General features: G+C 37.0%; 1 protein-coding gene across 2 annotated transcripts in view; it reads right to left on the bottom strand.

Moving 5' to 3' along the window:
• Positions 1-20,169, bottom strand: part of SMARCA2 (SWI/SNF related, matrix associated, actin dependent regulator of chromatin, subfamily a, member 2) — a 126,341-nt gene that overhangs the window by 5,039 nt on the left and 101,133 nt on the right. The window contains exons 29-32 of one of the 2 annotated variants that reach the window (XM_054397865.1): positions 10,956-11,173; positions 6,149-6,151; positions 2,247-2,352; positions 1,325-1,426 (exon numbers count right to left, since the gene is read on the bottom strand). In XM_054397865.1, the coding sequence (XP_054253840.1) occupies positions 1,325-1,426; positions 2,247-2,352; positions 6,149-6,151; positions 10,956-11,173 (429 nt within the window). Of the gene's footprint in view, positions 1-1,324; positions 1,427-2,246; positions 2,353-6,148; positions 6,152-10,955; positions 11,174-12,938; positions 13,032-20,169 lie in introns of those variants that run through there. The other variant, XM_054397866.1, reaches the window with a different exon arrangement.

Here is a 20,169-nt window from a genome sequence, read left to right as displayed (position 1 = left end):
CAACTTCTAACATTTTCTGAAGCCTGAGTGATACTATTTGGTATGAGCTTTCCTTCTTTATTTATTGTATTGTATATGTGACTAAACAGAAAACTGGCAATTTATATTTGGGCACATTTCAATATTTTGTCCCATGTTTCCTGTCATCATTATTCTTCTTATTAAAATATTATTAGCTGATTTATTAAAAGGTCATCTCCATATAACTGAAGGCAGTAAAAATTCTTCATGTACATACAAACATCTTCTGTCTCCAGATAGCAAAAATAATCACAAAACGAGAAGCTGTATTCAACAGTCCTTTATAATTAATTGCATGTTCCTTTTAATTTCTAATTAGCAAAATTTAATATAAACTCCCCAATTTAGCTAAGGATCATCAGAATTGTTTAGGAATTTGAAGGATGCATTAGTATTGGCAACACTTGCCTTCAGATTTTACTAAAGTTTGTTTTAACATATTTTTTATACTCTTGCAGGTTATGGGAGTTGTCATGCTCTCTGTTTCAATTTCATATTGTGTTTGCACGACACCATTCAGACCTCACCTATTAATCATCCAAGATTATTTTTCACTGTATTGTGAGGCAACATATTTATCTGTCATGCAGATTTTGTAGTCTTTCTTTTTTGTGTCAATGTTCTGTTCTGAATTCACAGCACTGATGAGTTCATGTCTGTGAAACACCTGTATGAGATGAGACATTTTGCCTGCTAAGCCTCTAAGACTCATCTGGGATTTATTATTGTTACTGTCTCTTAAAGCAGACACTGATCATTCAACATGACCAAAAAGCCCCAAACAAACAAAAAAGCCACCAAAATAACAAAAAAAAAATTACTAGGGAATCCAGAGTATCATAAATAATGCTTTGTACACAAAGCTTTATCTCTGGACAAACCCTGAATTTGCATCTTCCAATTAGCAGAACTGAAGAGTTCACTATGATTCATTTCCTGAACATCCCATCCTATGCTCTACTGTTACATCTACTCCTTGTATCACGTACTGTGGTAAACCCATGATGATGTATCGCTCCACACACAGAACCTTGTACCATAGATTCAAACAGTCTGACAGTAGCTCTGAACTACACAGAGATCAGAAAAAAGGGATGTCAGAATGAAGAGCCAAACGCAGCTTCTCTGCATGCAAACAGAGCAGGCTGTGCCCAGTGAATTCTGGATGATTCTAAGCATCTGGGCATTCTTCAAAGAAAGAATGAAAACACATGGTTTATACACACAATATAATAATCTCCAAGCACTGAAAACATTAGGTAGAGGAAACCTGTATGCTTAACACCAAGTGGTTCATTCAGACCTGTGATCCTTCCAAATTGAATGTCTGAGCATTGTGACACAGCAACATGACATCTTTCTCCAAGTCTCCAAGACTCCGATACTTATGGTTGCGAATTCTCTCCTGTTGTTGAGGAAATGGGCAGTGGTTCAGAAAGAAAAACAGCAGTCAGGACACTAAATTAATATTTGATTTTAACACATTACAAGCTTTCTCTTTAAAAATGTTACCTAAGCATCAAATCAACTACCTGCTGAAAACAAACAGAAGTCTTACAATGTATTGTTAACATATCATTCAAAAAAACACAACAGGGTAATAGAGGTAAAAAAAAACAAAACAGAAATTGCTGTGCAAAATGGAAGGGACAACAGCAACAGAAATGGAGATGTTTTGTTAAAAAGAGTTCCCTTTCTTCTTTGTACTAGACAAACAAAGTAAGCTATGACATGAATGAAAACTCACAGTCATAACAACACCTAACATGTAAAAATTTGCTTAAACGTCCTCTGCCAAACTGCATTTGGATCTGACCTGACTGTTACAAGATGTGGTGCTAGCCTAGGGATAACTATACTCTCCTAGAACTGTTACAACTTTGCACAAATTGTGCTTTTACCAAAGATGTGCTTGCAAATTGGCAGTTAGGTGTTTTTTTACAAATCACAATGAAATGTGTTTTCTCTAAACTCTTTAAATCTCTGAAAGTGTCATTCATGTCACACTGCTGCATTTTGATTGGAATTTGAAATGACAGGAATAAACTGCAATATACACTAAATAAAATTCCTAACAGGGTATGTAACAATGTTTAACATCTAAACCACAAATACAGGTAAATCCAATATTCATGTTGTTGTAATTTTAATGATGTATTCATGGTCACCCTTCTGTAATATAAAAACAAACTGAGGAATCTTCACTTACAAAAGAACTTTCATACCTTTATCTTTTTAAAGTCCACTGGTTTCCTAATCAATTCGTAATACTCTGGTAATTCTTTCCTAGATGGAAGCTGAATGAAGACTTCACTTAGCTGCCGTCCTGAACTGTTGACAGGAACAAATCCATAATGTAACTGTCACTCAAAAAACACACAGACAAACAATCTAATCGTAAAAAAAAAAAACAAACCCAAACCCAACAAAAAATCAAACAGCATTTTTTACTCTCAAAGAACTGGAAATTGAACCTTACTCTGATTTTTTCATTTGGTACAGATAATTAATTTACAATTCAATACATACCCTTTGTACTGTTGTCCTAACATATCAACATCATCACAGGATTGTATGTGTAGGAGGCTTTAGGGAGGCAGGATCAGGATTTGAGTCTGAATTCTGCAGTGGTTTGCTGAGCAGAGTCTTACCCTTTTCTCCTTCTGCTGTAAGTTTATTTTCCTTTTGGTCATTTAATACTTGAATTTATTTCCTTGTCATAACAAATCATTTGTCCATACTGAATTCCTATATTCCAAATGCTAATTACTTAAAGATTAACTACACGTAACAACAACAACAAAAACAAAACCAAAAACTAACTTCCATTAATGACATAGGTTCCTGGGAAGATCACTGTAACTCTATTGAAAAAGCATTGCTGTTGATTGTACTTTCAGTTATCTGAAATAAAGCAAGGAGTTATCAAAAAATCTTTCATACTCTAGGAACACACTGCCTATCACTTCCAGGTGTTCTGAATTTCTAAGGCTTCCAGACTTCCCATTGTTCACCCTTTATTAACAGTTATTTTGACATTTCCAAATAAGGGCTTTTAAAAAATCTTTTCTTGTGGCTTCTCAGATAATATATGGTTATAAGTCACCTAAAGAGGAAATGTGTTGATGGCACTTACAGGCTTAGAGGTTTTTTTGTTGTTGCTGTTTGGGTTTTATTCCTGTGATTGTGTCCTTTTTCTCACAAAGCAGCAGAAAAAAGCTTTGCTGAGAGGAACTCTAAATTCATTACACATAGCAACAGCAAGTATTTCCCAGCCCGCATTCATGTATTTCCTACTCTCAAAGCTACTCCAAAAGAACCCTCTTCTTTTATTCACATCCTCAGGGATACCAAAACTTCACAGGAGCTGGTCAAGAAGTCTCTCTTGCAGTCACCTTTCACAGTGTCTTGGGTTCTTGCCAGATACACTGAACTAATTCTGAACTGAAGGTAAACTGAGGCAATTCCACCATGGATGATAAGGATGATAAAAAGTCCAGAACAGCTCTGCCTGCTATATCTTAGGCATTTCTTAATGCTTGAAATCACGTTACTTTTGTTATAGACACAACATACCAACAAACAAATAGGAAATAAGGAAATTGTTTATTCCTAAGTAGCTGTTTCTCACCTAATCCAAAATTTCTTACTGTTCTCTGTTTAATTCTGAACACTGCTGCTCCTTATCTACACTGCATCAGAGAGGATAATAATGTAAATATTCTAATCGCTGCTTGCTAACCAGTGTTGTTTAACTAGTACCATGGGCACCAACTGGCAGTTCCGAGTTTTTTCCATCCAACGCAAAAGCTGTCTCACCCTGACAACTTCTGTCTGATTTGCAGCAGCAGAAGCCACTCCCCTTGCCTGCTTAGCACTAACAGCCAGGCTGCCTCCTAGATTATGGCACACGTGTGGAGGCCCTTTAGGGTGCTGCTGCTGCACAGTGAGACAAGGTGGCATTCTGGGTATCTGTCAGGCAAGGTGAGAGTGAAACCTATCTACCCCATACAACAGACTACCTCACAATCCAGGCTGTTCATAGCAATTTCACACAACAGAATTAATTTATTTGAGAAACACCCTGTTACAGAAATAAGAGGAAATCACAAAATGACCAGATAATTGTCAGTGCTCTCACTAGTTCCCTCCTGTCAGAAGAAAGTGTGAAACTCAAGGTCAATGCAAGTCCCATCTTCTTTGGTAGCAATTTACAGCAAAAGAGACAAATCCATTGCTCTGTCAAAATGGGAGGTGTTTACAATATGCATTTAAATGTACCAATGCCAATACTGCCAGTGATCTATGTGAGTGACTATCATGTCACAAGACAAAACTGGTCTTCAACTCAAGACTGCTTTCTCAAAGGGTAAGTAATACAAGAGGAACCAAAATCAAAGCTTTAACTGCACAATACACAACTGACTAAATGTGTTTCTGCTCCTTTGAAAATTGAGGACTGTGGGGTTTTTTGGTTTTGTTTTTCTTTTTCTTTGTTAATAACGAGAAGCATTGAACACAGCTGCAACTGAGATCAATGACATTTACTCTGAACCTACAGAGCATTAAGTACTTAAAGAAATCAGATCTCTGGTGCCCAGTGGTGTCCTAAAGTTTAAATTTCTAGTCCTCATTTGTCAAATGAGAATACGATGTTGTGAAAAAAGTTCTGTATCTTCAGAATGTTCAGATTCCTTAACAGCCCAGGGAGAATTCAGCCATTTATTATGTGATCAGTGGTCACTCTCCATACACAAGGCATGGGTGCTGAGGAAAAGCAGAGCCAAGCAGCATGTTGTCACACCATTACACAGCATACTGTAACACACCTTCCTGAGGGAATCAGACTAGGGCTTTCACCTTTTTTTCTGTTACATCCTGTTTTGCTGCATCCTTGACTTCACAAACTCAATAAAGTTATTTTAGTAAACCTGTGCAATATATTGGCATGCAATACACATGCAAGCTCATACTTTAAAACATGTGAAAGCTGCTTTCAGAACTTTGTGCAGTATGAATCTGGATTTACTGTGTTGAAGAGCTGAGTTATTGCTGTGTTTTAAACTTCAGCAGCTTTCTTTTAAAAGAAATACATACTTGAGAAAAATTGCTAAATCACTGATGCTAGTCTTGCTTCATTTCAGATTCTAACAATAAATAAGGAAACAGATATAATCTAATTTTGATCAAATTTTGAAACATGATAGGATATTTGTACTATTAAAAAAATCAGTATTATTTTTATCTTTTAATCTCATGGCTATATCATTTGTCTTTTTACACACATGCCACCACCATTACATTGTATTTCATATTAAAAATACAGCAGTAGTAAATTATTAAACAGCAATATCCTATTTTCCTAAATCCTGCCAACCGTGATTTGTTTACACATTCTATTAAATGAAGAATTCCATAGAAAATCTTCACGCTTTTGCTTGATATAATTAATTACCAAGAATCATTCAAGGCTATAAAACAAAAAAAAAAAACACTAAGGGCATGAAATAGCAACAAACAGAAGAATAGTGTCTGATTTTGTCTACTAAGATCAATACTAGCTTTATTCTATCATTTTTATTGAACCTCCTCTCACAAAGAAATACCGCCTCCTGTTCCTTTTGTATATGTACATCTATGCCGTAAATAAATGTGATCTCTTCTTACATAATCTCAAATGGTTGTGTTGTAGATACAATAGGAGAAAATCAGTAATTTCAAGGAGTAAATTCTTGATTTTAATCCCTGTCCTCACTTTTGTAATAACAACCACGACATAAAAATTGTCTGCAGTAAAAAAAAAAACAAACAAAAAAACCCCACTTACCGTTGCCTAGCAACTAGCAGGACACGTGCCGAAGGGAAGAAGGACCAGAATACATTAAAAAATCCAAATGTGATAGAACCGTGTGTGACAGTTTCCTGCTACTACATCACATCAACATGCTAGTCCTGTGTGTGCTCACACAAAAAAATACCTGAATGCTGTGTGAGTTCAAAACCACTAATAAATACTACCCATTTTTAAAAAAGATTTTTACTTTGAAAAATTTTGTACTCAGTGTTTCTTGTTTCCTCTCATTTTTGTCAAATTGCTTATAAGGTGCATAAAAGCATGTATTTCTACCCACTTTGTCAGTGGATGGACTTAAGTGCTCATTTGTACAAGGCTCCTTTTTGTATTTGTTTTCCCTGGCAGTATGTGGCCAGAAGCAAGCCACCACTGGTCTGTTCAAGTTTTACTACTATCAATGTCCTTTGTCCTTTGGAATTAAAAGAGGAGACACCTAGCAAGATGAAACGGCAAGATGTTCTCGTATTTCTGACAAATTTCACACTTCTAACAATTACTGAAATTCAATTTAGAGTGGGTAGAATGAAGAGTCCTGCACTCTTGCCCTAGCCAAAGCACTCACAACCAAAACCACAGTGCGCAAAATACAACTCACCAAATGCAACTCACAAAGGCACTCTTTAAAAAAATGTATGCGTGTGGGAGGAGAACTACATAGCGAGTTGGTACCTCAGCATTTAACAACTTCAAACAGTAACTCAGCTATGTAGGGAGATGAGTAATATTTTATAAATGCAGTTAATAATTCTTCCTTTTTGGAACTGTCTGCAGTAATACATAGTGGTCCTGTCCTGGTCACTGGAATGGAAGTGGGGAAAAATATTTGGAAATGTAATTCCTGAGTTTGACATATGGCTATGAAGTCTGTAAGTTTGGCTTTGCTATAAATAAGAATTATCTGGCTTGCATGTTTGAAAACTCAAGAGTACCAATTGGCATAATTAATTACTGTTTAGATTAGCAATAGCTAATTACATTACCATTTTACAACGGTTAAATACTGGCAACTTGAGAAAACAGCTGGAAATAGTCTGTCTAAAATGCAGGTCACATACGAATACTCTTTCCCTGAGCTATGTCCTGTCAAAATTACAATACTATGGGTAAGAATTTAGACATTTTGGCTTTAAGGATGCAGTGATCAAAATGCTAAGTATCAGAGACACAAATGGTAAGACCACAGGGGAAGTCTTCTACTAAACAGGAAACATGGTCAGGGCATAACTGGACCCTCCAGTTTTTGTATCAGCTTTATTAAAATGTAGTCAACAGTCAGGGACGAGGCTTTGTGGAATTAACTAGCACATCACGCCAAGTGATGTACTTTAAGCCTCACAAGAAGAGCAGACAGTAGGCTGCTCACCAACAAAAGTCACTGTATGTAACAGAGCTATTAGGGTCCTCGGACTCTTCACATCAGCTGCTGCTATCTAAACAAAACGAATACAAACTAGCAGTAGCATCAAGCTGGCAACTTGACAGGAAACATCGAACTCTGATGCAAGGCAAAGGAGGACAGTAGATATGTAGTGAAGATGCAGGATTGCAAGGTATTAATTATAATTCCTTTTCTCCACTAAATTTTAACAATCAGGAAATGCAGGCTACACTTACAGTCCGCAAGTAGCCTATAATGCACTGCATTTAACACCAGTTCTTTTAGACCAGACTTGTGTTCAGTCCTCCACAAATACTGTATTTAAAAACTTTAGTTTGGTTAGGATAATCCTTATTTTTTAATATATATCATTAATATATTATGTTCTATACCAGCACTAATTCTTCCAGAGTTTTTTGTGGTATTTTCTTTCCAGTTTAGTAGTTCCCTCTTTTAGCAGTGTCTTCAGTGTCTCCTTTTTTCTTTTTATTCAGTCAGATTAGCAAGTTTACTCATTAGATCTTCACTTTCTTTAATATTAGCTTGTCCTTTTCCTGTAGTACCCTAGCAAAAGCTTTACCAAAATCATGGAATTACAGAATGGTTTGAGTTGGAAGGAACTTCTGAAGGTAACCTAGCTCAACCTCCCTTTCATTGGTGAGCAGGGAAATCTTCCTCTAGAAGAGGTGATCATCTTAGTTTTGCATCATTACATATTTATTCTCCATTCTAAGGCCTTATAGATGAAACCTAGACTAACTCAGCTTCACCTATAATGACAAGGGAATATTGAAGAGAAGAATCCAAAACTGCATTTGTAGTACTGCTCTAGATCTACAGCACACTTTGTAGTTACAGTTGGCAATTCAGTTTATGGTTTGATACTTAAGAGCTGGCTAACAAGAGCAGAGGTAGTTTAAAAAAGCAGCAGCAAATTCAACATGCATTTTTACTTCTTAAATTATTTGGAGCACTTACCACACAGTTCTTCAAAATGAGGTGCAACTATTTGCTTCAAGATTAACAAAAATAAATAAAAAATACGATGAAGAAATGTCTATCTAACATGAAGAGAAGCTTAAGGTATGTCACCCAATACTGGAATCCAAAGCATAGCAGCCCGGAAGAATCAAGTATTGACAACTCGACACAGACCTCAACAGCTCTCACACCAAAGGAGTTCAATCAGTTCACGCTGAACATTTTCACAGTGCCTCCCATCTCTGTTTATCCATTTTTTAAAATTTTTGCTATTTTCCGTAGTACACAGAAGTCATCCCAGTTGCCAGAATTTCCAGGACACTAATGAAGTTAGGTTACCAGTAAAGTAAAATCTCAACATAAATACTAAAGTTTTCTCTCATTCAATTTGTTACCAGTTCTCTAGAAAGATGCAAAACATCTCATCCTGTAGCTATTGTTCTGTGACACTGTTTAAGCTTACTTAAAGGAATTACAATGTTAATGGAATGTTTCATTAAAATTAGTATCAGATTGTGATGTGGGAGGGGAATAGAAAGAAATACAGGAAATGCTACACAGTAGTGCGTAAGAGAGGAAAATCTAAAGAAAAAGCTTGAATTTACACTGAGGACATGACAGAGAAACAGTAATTTGACCTCAGTACTAACTTCCAGTGTCTTGCATTGAGTTAACCAGGATTTTTAAGTAGCTGGATATCTACCTCTGAATTTCTTTTTCCAAGTATCAAATGCTGCACTTCTCTACACTGAACATTTACCTCAAATACTGCCAATTTGTCTATTATTATTCTGAGTTTTATGTAATAATTATGTGGCTCAAACTTTACTAGAGCTTATTGCTTCTGTTATTGTAGCCTCTAGCTTTCCTAGACATAAGCAACTCAGCCTGTTTTGTTGAATGCCGTTTAACTAAGGAAGGCAAGGATTGTACTTGTTCCCAAATGCCTACAACAGAAGTCAAATACAAGACAGTTAGGGAAGTATTTGTAGAATACTTTCCTCCATCAACATTATACAGGTTCACCACATGAACGTAGCCGGTTGGTGCTCCAGATTTTTGTGGGCACTACGGAAAAATGTGTGTGTTTGTTTTTTAAAAATTATTTTAACAATAGATATGTGGCTCTGTATTCACAAAGAGCTCTTCTTAAAAGCAAGGGAGATGAAGCACACAGACTTTTTTAGTTTTGCAATGTATTATCTTAATTTTTTATCTGCTGGCTTATTAACTGCAACGAAACTTAGTGAAAACTGTAGAATTAGTTTTAATGAACTCAGGTCTGAATCAATAAAATTTTGGATGGATGTCACTTGACAATCTTTTGGGACACAACAGCTCCCTGTAGTCTGGATCAGCCCTCTGGATTTCCACAGAACAGAGATGAAACATCTATTAGTACTGAAAACTTAAGCTAAACACAACAATGATTTGAAGTGTTCAAATATAAAAGAGATGAAAAAACTTTTTCTCCCCCAGATGAAGCTCATGGCCTACTTTTCTTCTAATTAACCTGTCCCTCTGTACTTGCCCTGATTCCCTTCACATACACAAAAGACCAGAGCTGAACAAACACGAACCCCTAACAAAGCTGAAGGGTTCCAAAGGGTTCCCATGCTCAAAAGCCACTTAATTCTACAGCTGGAAACCCTGAAAATATTCACCAAATCATGGAACAACCTTAGCTCCAGAAATTCTAAGATAGTTTTCTGACGTTTGAATTTGCAATTCTGTTCTGTCCCAGCTTTCACAGATTGGGTGGTTTGATGCTAGCTTATGAAAAATCGGAATACAGGAAGCTTGAACTCTTCTGCGTAGCTCAGAGAGAAAAGCTCAGTTTAATAGGCACTCTTAATTCCCATCAGAATAGAGCTACATCCACTTTTTAATGGAACCAATTCTGCCTTGCATAAATGTGGGCTCCTGGGTGAGGGAGATATGCCTCGTCACTACATAATAGCACAGTGGTTAAGTTGTTGTTTGACAAAGATCAGGTATGAACCTCCTGGCACACAAGCGACAGGCAAAAATCTTTAACTTCCTCAGTAACTATCAGTTACTGTCTGTAGCTGTCCCCTGACGAAGGCTAAAGGAAGTTCAAGGCTAACCGAAGCTAAATTTACTTGCTATTTTAAAAAGGAGGAGGAGGCAACCCTGATCAGAAGTGCTTGACTACAGGAGACACCTCAAGGCCTGGGATCCAAAATCAAGAGATGCTCCTGTGCAACCCTGACTGGAATACCTGAATAGCTTTTTTCATTCACAGCTATTCTGTTCACAGCTATTCTGTTAGTTAAGAGTCACAGCAAGCTGAATACACTCATAATATGAGCCCTAACTCTTTTGGGCAGTCTTTCAGATCATGGCCAGACCCATTCATAAATCTGTAACCATAACACATGCTGCACCACTAACCTGAAGGAAAACACTGCTCAAGCTAAATGCTCTTAAGTACACCTCCTGAGCAGAATGATTTAATTTCTAAGCAGGTGCCTCGTTTTTGCACTCATGTTTCAACAACTTTCTATCAGATTAGTCTTTTACAAACCTTCTATGAAGAGTGAGACTTACAGGATCATGCCCTAAGTGGAAGTACTTTTCAGAAATGCTGTGAAAGCAAGTCCTTCTATAAGACTGAAAACAAAAATTAAGCTGTTAAAAACAAAGGGATCAACAGAAAAGGAAGAGAGCACAGGCAACAGAGATAACTTCCAAGCTCACCTATCCTTGTAGTTTATCACAGTATCAATGATAGCATTCATTTGTTTTGTCAGTTTGGGTGGATTTGGTGACAGTTTTTCTGCAGGAGGTCTGCCTCTTCTTTTCTTTGCTTTCTCACCATCCTCCTTCCCAGAATCTTTATCCACATTTCTTCGTCTCTTCCTTTTTTTCAGTCGGACTTCCTCTTCCATTTCCTCCAAATTGCCGTCTTCAATTGCCTGACAACCATGCATTCAAAAATATAATTTCTTAGCAAAAGATATTGCAAAGTGAAATAGCAAATTGTATTAAAAACAAAACCACAACCCCACAGGATGCCTGTAATTCAGCTTCAAATGTTCAGCTTATTTATAAAGAAGAGTACAACAAAAAATTGAGTTATTGGCAATCAAACAAACACTAAATAGTAATTTGTTCTAAGAATCCCACTGTCATGTAAATAGTTGCATGTTTATCTGAACCTTGAATTCCATAGCAACTCACTTTCATACACCACGATGGTCAGTGGTACTGTGTCAGCAAATGCACCCTAATGGCAGTACTGTCTTCTGTATCATGCAAAACATACTTGGATATTTTATTTTTCAAACAGGACAGTATAAACTGTGCTCAGCTCCCAAAAATCAGATCACCCACAGTTCTTAGCACACACGAAGTACACACACAGATGCTCCATGCAGTAACGGTTCAACTTCTCTTCCAAATAATTCTGGTCAACAGTTTAAGCAAATTCCAAATTACCCAAGCATTAAAATTATCTATAAATATATACTTTTCTTCTAGAACAATAACCAGCAGATAGACAGAAGCATTGACAGTACGGCATTCTACAGTAAGAAGTACTTGCAACACAGGATGCAAAAAAACAAAACCAAACCCCACACACTGCCACTAACAATGAACACTGGTTTCCATTACCTGGATATATGCTTTTAACCAGGCTCAGCAGCCCTATGCAGAGGGATAAAAAAAACTGCCACAAAACCACAAACTAGAAATAATGGGAACCTGTTTCACATACTGACTATCAGATCCATGTGATAAAGCAGGAAGCTGAACTTTTCTTGATTTGGGAAAGCCAACAAAAGAAAATAAGTAAAAATATGGAGTCATAAGAGAACTGAAATTAATAACAAAACCCCCACAAAAATCCCTTTAAAACTAGGCTCTCTGATTAATGCTTTCTCAGAACATAACTGATGTTGATATTTGTCCCTTTTGCATCTCAAAATTGCCTTGAGTACATGCAAATGCTAATCAATCCTTTCTCGTAGCTGAAAGAGCTCTAATCATAAGGCAATTACCTTCATTTCTCCACAGCACCAAACATGGCTAATATTTATGATCATGTGAGCATAACAATCAATATAAAGAGAGTGATTACATCCTAGACATTATTTTTCTCAATTGTGTATAATGTCTCTTGAAAAGATTTTATGAAGAAAACCTGGTGCACAACACAAAACAAGCTGGCATTTTAAAAAAACCAGAGAGATTTCAAAATCTGCATCCTCCGATGTGCAAATCCACAGAACAAACACGAACACAGAATCCTGAGGGACAGCCTGAAACTAGGCCTTAATAATCAAAAGACAATTTATATCATGCTTCCACCCTGTTCAGATAACCTACTATGAAGGAGGCTTGAGATCTGATGAGTTAGAAAGAAAAAAGGAGAAAAACCGAAATAACCTGCACACAAATTCATTAATATTCATTTGGCTAAAGCAGGACGCACACTATAAACCACTGCAGCTAACGAAGATTAAGAAAAGAAATTTCTCTGCATATCTTGGAAGCTAGAAAAGCTAATAATACATACAGCATGCAAGGCTGTCAACAGTTAATATCATTGTTCTCCTTAAGCACTCAGTTGTACACTGAATTACAGAGAACAACGACTTTTGATGTGTTACACACCTACACATGCCTGTGAGGTAGTTCTACTGAATCTTCAAGACGGCAATGAAAAAGGATATTTACCTTACCACTATCAGCAGGCCGGCTATCGGAAATCACAGTTAGTGGGGATAAAATTAACAAGCCAGCAAAGCAGCGAGCTGCTAGTCTCTTCATCAGCTGATCAGGAAAAAAAAGAGAGCTGGGGAAAGGCTATGTTTTCATATACAAGTAATTTTATTTTACTGAAAATTTAATACTGAAAGGATTGTGGATACTCAAATCTGCTGTTTCATTCTACCTACTACAAGGCCTGAAGCCTTCTTCCTTCAGCCTGCTTTAATATTGACAACTACTTATCATATTTCTCCCCTTAATATTCTAGGCATCCAAATCAGATTTATAGCTAGGCAGTTACTCTTTCTTGCTAGCATTTTAATTATAATAAAGAAATTAGACAATTTCATGTATGATTCAAAAACTGTAATAGGTTGCATGCATTTTAAAGATGCATTTATTATAGAAAATGTATTCTAATTCCTCCGCAGTGAACAGATTAGGTTTTGGTTACTGAAACTGGTAAAAAAAAATATTCAGATTTACAATTTTTTTTTTAAAGCATAAACACAACGTATCATTTTGTTACCTTTGGTAGCATTTTGCTGTCCTGCTGAAAACTGGTATTTGCGTAACTACAGTATTTCTATATTTTTGCTTGCATGACAAATTTTCTACCACCAAAAAAAAAAAAAAGACAGTGGTGCTGTCAGCAGAGAGTTCACTAACATCTAACATTTTATAATTCTACATGAAATTCTTGCTTGGAATAGGGTAGTATTTGGGTGGGGGGAAAATACCAGGACAAAAAGAAGAGAAAAATAATTTAGAAATATTACGTATAGCAACGTAGTCTGGGAAAAGGCAAACAAACAAACAAACAAACAAAAAACCAAACCAGTAACAAAACAATCCAAGTATACTGACATACACACTTGGAATCACAAAAATTAGTGACTACGTAGTAGCAAATTAATTACTAGCATACTACAAATCTGCAAACAAATATTAAACTATCTACTTAGATAGTAATAATCAATCAATTACTATACTCAGCTTTCAAAACGTGCATCCATGATTAATAACTCAGACAGGTTTCCATAATTTTTTAGTGATACCACTTGAAAATTAATGTCACAGTACCAGCAGTCCAAAAATGTTTAGTGTGTTTCCTAACAGCAGTCTCAAGCAGCAAATTTATGTATTGCCTATCAACAGTAATATTGAAATCTAAACCTGTATGATTCATGTTGCTTCAAAAGATGGCTGAAAATGGTACCACACAGATCAATTAATGCTCTCTGCATACAATCCACACATATGTGTATGAGCCATAAAATATTTATTAAGCTAATCTGACCGAGCTCTTTACTAGAAAAGATTATTATTCCAGGGCTGAAGAGCCACACCTAGAACAATGTCCTTCCAATCCTTAACCAGTATGATAATGACACAAATCGTAGACACAAATCTCCAGTTCCTGACAGATGATGGGCTGTGTGAGAGTCCAAGATAGCACAGGCATCTCCCCATGCTCAAATGCTTCTCAATTAGTGAGGTGAACAGCAATAGTGCCAAGGAAAACCGTACACAAATAAACATTTAACACTTTCCTTCCCTTAAAGAAACAGAATAAAAGCATACAAAAAAACTTTGGAGACTTTGTTTTTCGGAAGAAAATTGTGAAAATCTATTCTCAAATTCCGCAAAAGTTTGAGCAACTGATGGCAGTGTAAGTCTGAAGAACCAGTGGTAAGTCCAGTACTCACAAAATCTCCCTGGTTTTCTGAATCTTACTGATGTATCCTAGTTCATATACACAAAACAATTTCCTTGCTAAATAGCTTAGAGCACACAGGATGCTAAGTGAGACAGAATTTTAAGAAAGAACTTACCAACTGTGGGCTGAAAAAAACTAAACTGCCTTCCTCTGAAAGGAAGACCCTGCCCTCCTTTTCCCCCTCCCCTGCCAACAAAGACAAGAAATAAAGTAGAAGTTACTTTTAAGACTCTTGGCCTTTCTATTGCTGCTTGCAATTACTTTTCTCTTCATAAAGGAAAGTGGCTGTATTGAGATGTTAAGTTGTCTTAGCAAACATGGATACAGCTACACAAGTACCATAAAAACAACCTAAGATCAAATGTGACCTCTTTTGTTTCTCCGTCTGAAGAACAGGACACTACGGGTACAAGCTTAAGACTGGCTAAGCAGCGTCAGCAGTGCTACTGCTTTTTAAAATTTGGATACTCGTCAATTTGGAAGAGAAGAAAGTGAAGAATTCTATAGAAGGGTAGAAACATTGAAAGCACTAAAATGTCATCTACCTGCCCACATCAATTTCTCTCTTCAGCATAATCAGTCCAGTACTGATATTCCAAGAGAAATTCCACTTTTTTCTTCTCTCTTGGCCTGCTTGAAATCCTATCCCTCTTTTACATTTTTGTTCTCAGATTACACCTGACAACTTTAAAGACTTCAGCTTTCTACCCTGAAGTTCATCTCCAAAAGAATCCTTCAAAACACAGTTCTCCTGTTTAGTTTCTCAACAGTGATATTCCTGATGTCTGATGTTTTTTCCAGTTTCCACACATAGGAATTATTTCTTGGCTCTCTAAAGCAAGTTCCCTTACATTGTAACTAATTATCTTTTGCTATGATACAACATAGTATACTACAGATCAAGACTGAAGGAGACCGCCATGGTACTTAACAGGGAAAAGGACATAAGATACTCTACCAGCAGTGCCATCACTAAATACATTAAGAGAATTATAAGGATTGATGAAGAGTGATTTTAACTGACTTTCCTCTCCTTATGGATACTACTGCACAACAGATTTACAAGACCATTTCTGCTGGGACTACATTAAGACAGAGTATAGCCTAAAACCTGCAAAAAGCCAAGAATTACTGAATCCCTCATTTTTTAACCTGCTTTCACTGCTGACTTACTTTCCTCCACATAAGAACGTTTCAAATTCTCCATTCAGTACTTACGTAGAAATAAAGTAACACTGAATTGTTTTGATGTGATTTCTGGGGGTTTTGCTGTTGCTTTGTTTTGGTTGGTTGTTTTTTTGTTGTTGTTTGGTTGGGTTTTTCCTCCCCAAATTACTTGACAGTAAATCTTCCTTGGTATCTGCTGCAGTCTTTCCATGTGTGAATGATCTGTTATGTGCAACTTTCACCAGCACAGAAAACCAGTTGTTGGAAGACACAAGTTTTCTGGTTTCAGATTCACATGCAATCCATCTTGAAGTAAAATCTACCACGACATAGATGCCTCAAATTTTCCCCCTTTATCTTGTTCAGTATTATGGAGATGTGTATGTTTATTGCGCAGGCAAGATTCTGGAGAATTTTGCGGCTGGGTTTTTCAGTAAGGAAGACTGGAAGGGAAAGGTTTTTTACCTTTTTTATTTTTATCAGTATTTCCTCTCCCTGACCTATTCAGAATTCTGACTCAGAAAAGCCTACTTCAACATTGCAGAGGACAACATACTGATGAAGGTATTGGGAGATACTTGGTACTTCAGTTATGCTTTCCTCCTTGACCAAGTCGCTTATTTTCCCTAGGAGACGGGGCAAGGAAAATTAACTGCATGAGGAAATTACTTTTTCTGAGAGGTGCCAGGGAGAGGTGGGGGAGATTACTTTTCTCACTTTTTGCTAAATTCCTTTAAAATAACAAGCATTGAATTTAGTCAACAGCATAACACTTTCGTGTCCTTCAACAGGAAATATTCTATCTTCCTTGAAATCTCATAGTCTAAAAAGAAAATAAAATTGAGGTTGTATTGTCTTAGTTTGTACTGTGTGTCTTGCTTCCAGATCCTCCTTCTCTGTTGTAAGACAAATCTTTTACTGGAGGGATATATCATCCTGTTGTCCTTTTGAGATTAGTATTTTTTCTCCATTTTTAATGATTTGCTAAAAACATTGATTAATTGGCTTAAAACTTCAGAAAAGGGTTTAGAACAATTTAGAGTATTTCTGGTAACAAATACATTCCATTCAGGCCCACAAAGAAATGTCACAGAACAGGAGGAAGCAAGCTGCAATGAAGTTACGAAGACACCCAATAATAAAGGCCAGATGCTAAATAAAGGAAAACCAGGAATTCTACAATATTCCAGGATTTACTCTCTCCCAGTAGGATAAGATGTTGTTTATTTTACAAGGGAGATCATTAATTAAAAAAACGATCAGTAACTCATCTATATCTGACCACTAAGGAAAGTTATGTAAGATGACTTCTCTTCCCAATCTTGAGACAGCATGGCGTCACCAAAAGCAAATCTTGTCTGACAAATTTAGTGGCTTTTTATTATAGGGTCAGAGTAACACACATAATTTTCCTGGACTCGTGCAAATTGGTCAACACTGTCCTGCATCATATCCTGGTGTCTAAATCGGAAGGACACAGATTGGATGGAGCACTCAGTGGATAGGGCATGAGCTACACGGCTCTCTTGAAGAGCTGCAATCAATGGCTCAACGTCCGAATGGAGACCTGTGATGAGTGCAGTCTCAGACTGGTGCTGGGACTGGTACTGTTTAATGTCTCTGTCAGTGACACAGACAGCAGAATTGAGTGTACCTTCAGCAAATTTGCCAATGACACCAAGCTGTGTGGCCCTGGTGACATGCTGGAGGGAGGGGATACCATCCATAGCGATCATGACAGGCTGGAGGGGCTGGCCTATGACAAACTCATGAAGTTCATCAAGGCAAAGTGCAAGGTCTGCATCTGGGTCAGGGCAATCCCAATCACAAATATAGGCTGGGTGAATAGTGGATTGAGAGAGGCCCTGCAGAGAAGACCTTGAGTATGCTGTGTAAAATTAGACATTGGAAGAAAGTCTTTACTATGAGGAGAGTGAGACACTGGAATATGTTGACCAGAGAAGCTGTGGACACTTGATCCCTGGAGTGTGTTAAAACCAGACTAGATGAGGCTTTGAGCAACCTGGTCTAGTGGGAGGCGTCCCTGCCCATGGCAGGGGAATTGGAATTAGATGATCTTTAAAGTCCCTTTCAACTCAAGCCATTCTATGATTTTCTGCTGCTGTTTACCTTGTCTTTCACAAAATACTGTTGATTTGTAAACACATTTGGCTTCCTAGTACTATACAGTCTTTGTTTATCTTTTATTCCATTATTAGTAAGGCTGGTTTTGTGGACTTTTTTTTTTTTAAATGCCATTAAAAAGTAGGAAATCTTTATTTTGTAATGCTACATGTCCTGGCAGGCTGGCAGTGCGGCTGATGTTTTGCAGCTCATAATGCCGAGAACTAAAGACAGACCTCTCACATTTGACATTGTTTCTTAAGAAAAAGCTCTCAAAATTCAGTCCTTCAGAATGGGAATTAATGCATTATTTAAAAATTAATTTCAACAAACTTCCCAATCCTTAGTCCCTTTCTTCATTCAATGAGCATTCCCTCCCTTTCTTCTGAGAGCCTACTAATATACTCTGGTATAAAGGCAGCATTTATACCCAGATAGATCAGTCCTTTGGAAAGGTCCTGGTTCTTTCTGGGACAACACTAGCTTCCAGTGAACCTTGCTAACATTTGCAGTGACCGAAATCTTTTCTATAGTAAAACTAATTTGACAGTTCTAAGCACTTGATACAGGTAAGCAGACAGGACCAACTGTCATTCAGCAACACTTCTATATCATTACCCTAGTAAAAAGTTTCCTATAAAGAACAAGACATATTTTCTTCTACTATGGAAAAAAAACAATATATGAAAAGTGAAGCTAAAACAATTACCAAATGTCATGTTGATATTCCACATGGCCATTTCAGTATCTAATGAAGACTGCTGTTAAGATCAAATTCCACCATCAGTTTACCATGTGTTAAAATGTCTTCCTAGTATTGATTTTAAAGATGTATACATAAAAGTGAAGCTTTCTTAGAAAACACAAACCTAACTGAAAAACCCCAGTAATTTCTGTCAGGATGTAGTAACAAGCTGGCCCAACTTTATTACATCTGATGCCAGGCCTAACTTTCAACAGACTATTGAGTGTGTAAACTCAGAAAGTTACAGAAAATTCCACTTGATGAGAAAACAGTTGAAAACATGTCCAACGCTTTCTTCCTAGGAATTTGTATTATAAAACATATTTATCTTCGTTAGTAACCATAAACAAAAAAAAAAAATTAAATTTGTCATGATTATGTTAAGCCAGTAGTTACCAGATATTCTGTCTGTATGAAAGGCAGCAGGGGTTTTCCTTAAATTTAAGTAAGATTGAATAATTATGGACCAAATGCTTGAATTTCACTTACAAGTTTTAGATCAGCAAAAGTCCACAATACTTGACTTCTGCATATGGTAAACTGAACACTATTCATTTTGGATTCACGTATGTTTCCCTGACCAACAGGCAAAGCTATTTCAAATGAACTGCATAACTAGGGAATAAAACCCAATTCCTGTCAAACAGCCAGGAATTAAATTTAATGAGAGCTGAACCCAGGTGCAACTGCCTTAAAACGTATTGTAACTACATAGACAAATCCTCTGGTTCTAGAAGCCTGCCCTAAGCAATGGAGTCCTCAGCAGAAAATAATCTGCCATGGAATCCAAAGTATTTAGCAGCCCTGTTAGAAGTGGTGCAAGGATAGAATCTGCTAGAGCATGAAACACTTCCAGAATGGAAATGCTTTGTCGGATCAGGAAGCAAACTCCTCCTCCTTTTTTTCAGGAAATATGGTTGTCATGCCAACACTTACAGAACAGCAGACTGCAGCGACAGCTAGTGATGAGGCAACTTTGTATCTCACAGCTTCCCTGGAAGGCTGTTATTGGAAGTACACAGTGTTCAGAGCAGCAGCAAGGTGTATATTCATAGACTTGGCTACTGTAGTTATTTTGTCTCCTGCTTCCAAACTCAAGGACTTCAACCCCTTGCAAGGATGGACCTGACATACCTGGTCAGTACACATGCATACACATGGACTTTCAGGCGTATGCCACACTCCCACAGGATTAGAAGAAAGTTTCCAAATTCTTAAAGGGGTTAATTTCAGGCATTTAAAAAAATAGTAAAATTAAGCTTCTGCAGCACAGAAACCTCCAAAACACACTGATCACTGGTCTCATCCACTGTAAAGGAATTCTTCATATATACTAAAGATGATGAAAGTGTATAAAGATGTAAGAAATATGTCAAGATCGAGAGTAATAGAATAGCTCTAATATAAAGCTATCACAGTCCTTATTCTGCATTTAGTGACAT

The sequence above is a fragment of the Indicator indicator genome, chromosome Z, assembly GCF_027791375.1.
Source record: "Indicator indicator isolate 239-I01 chromosome Z, UM_Iind_1.1, whole genome shotgun sequence".
NCBI classification, from domain to species: domain Eukaryota; kingdom Metazoa; phylum Chordata; class Aves; order Piciformes; family Indicatoridae; genus Indicator; species Indicator indicator.
Note: the sequence above shows the minus strand (reverse complement) of the source record. Positions and strands in the feature narration are given on the sequence as shown.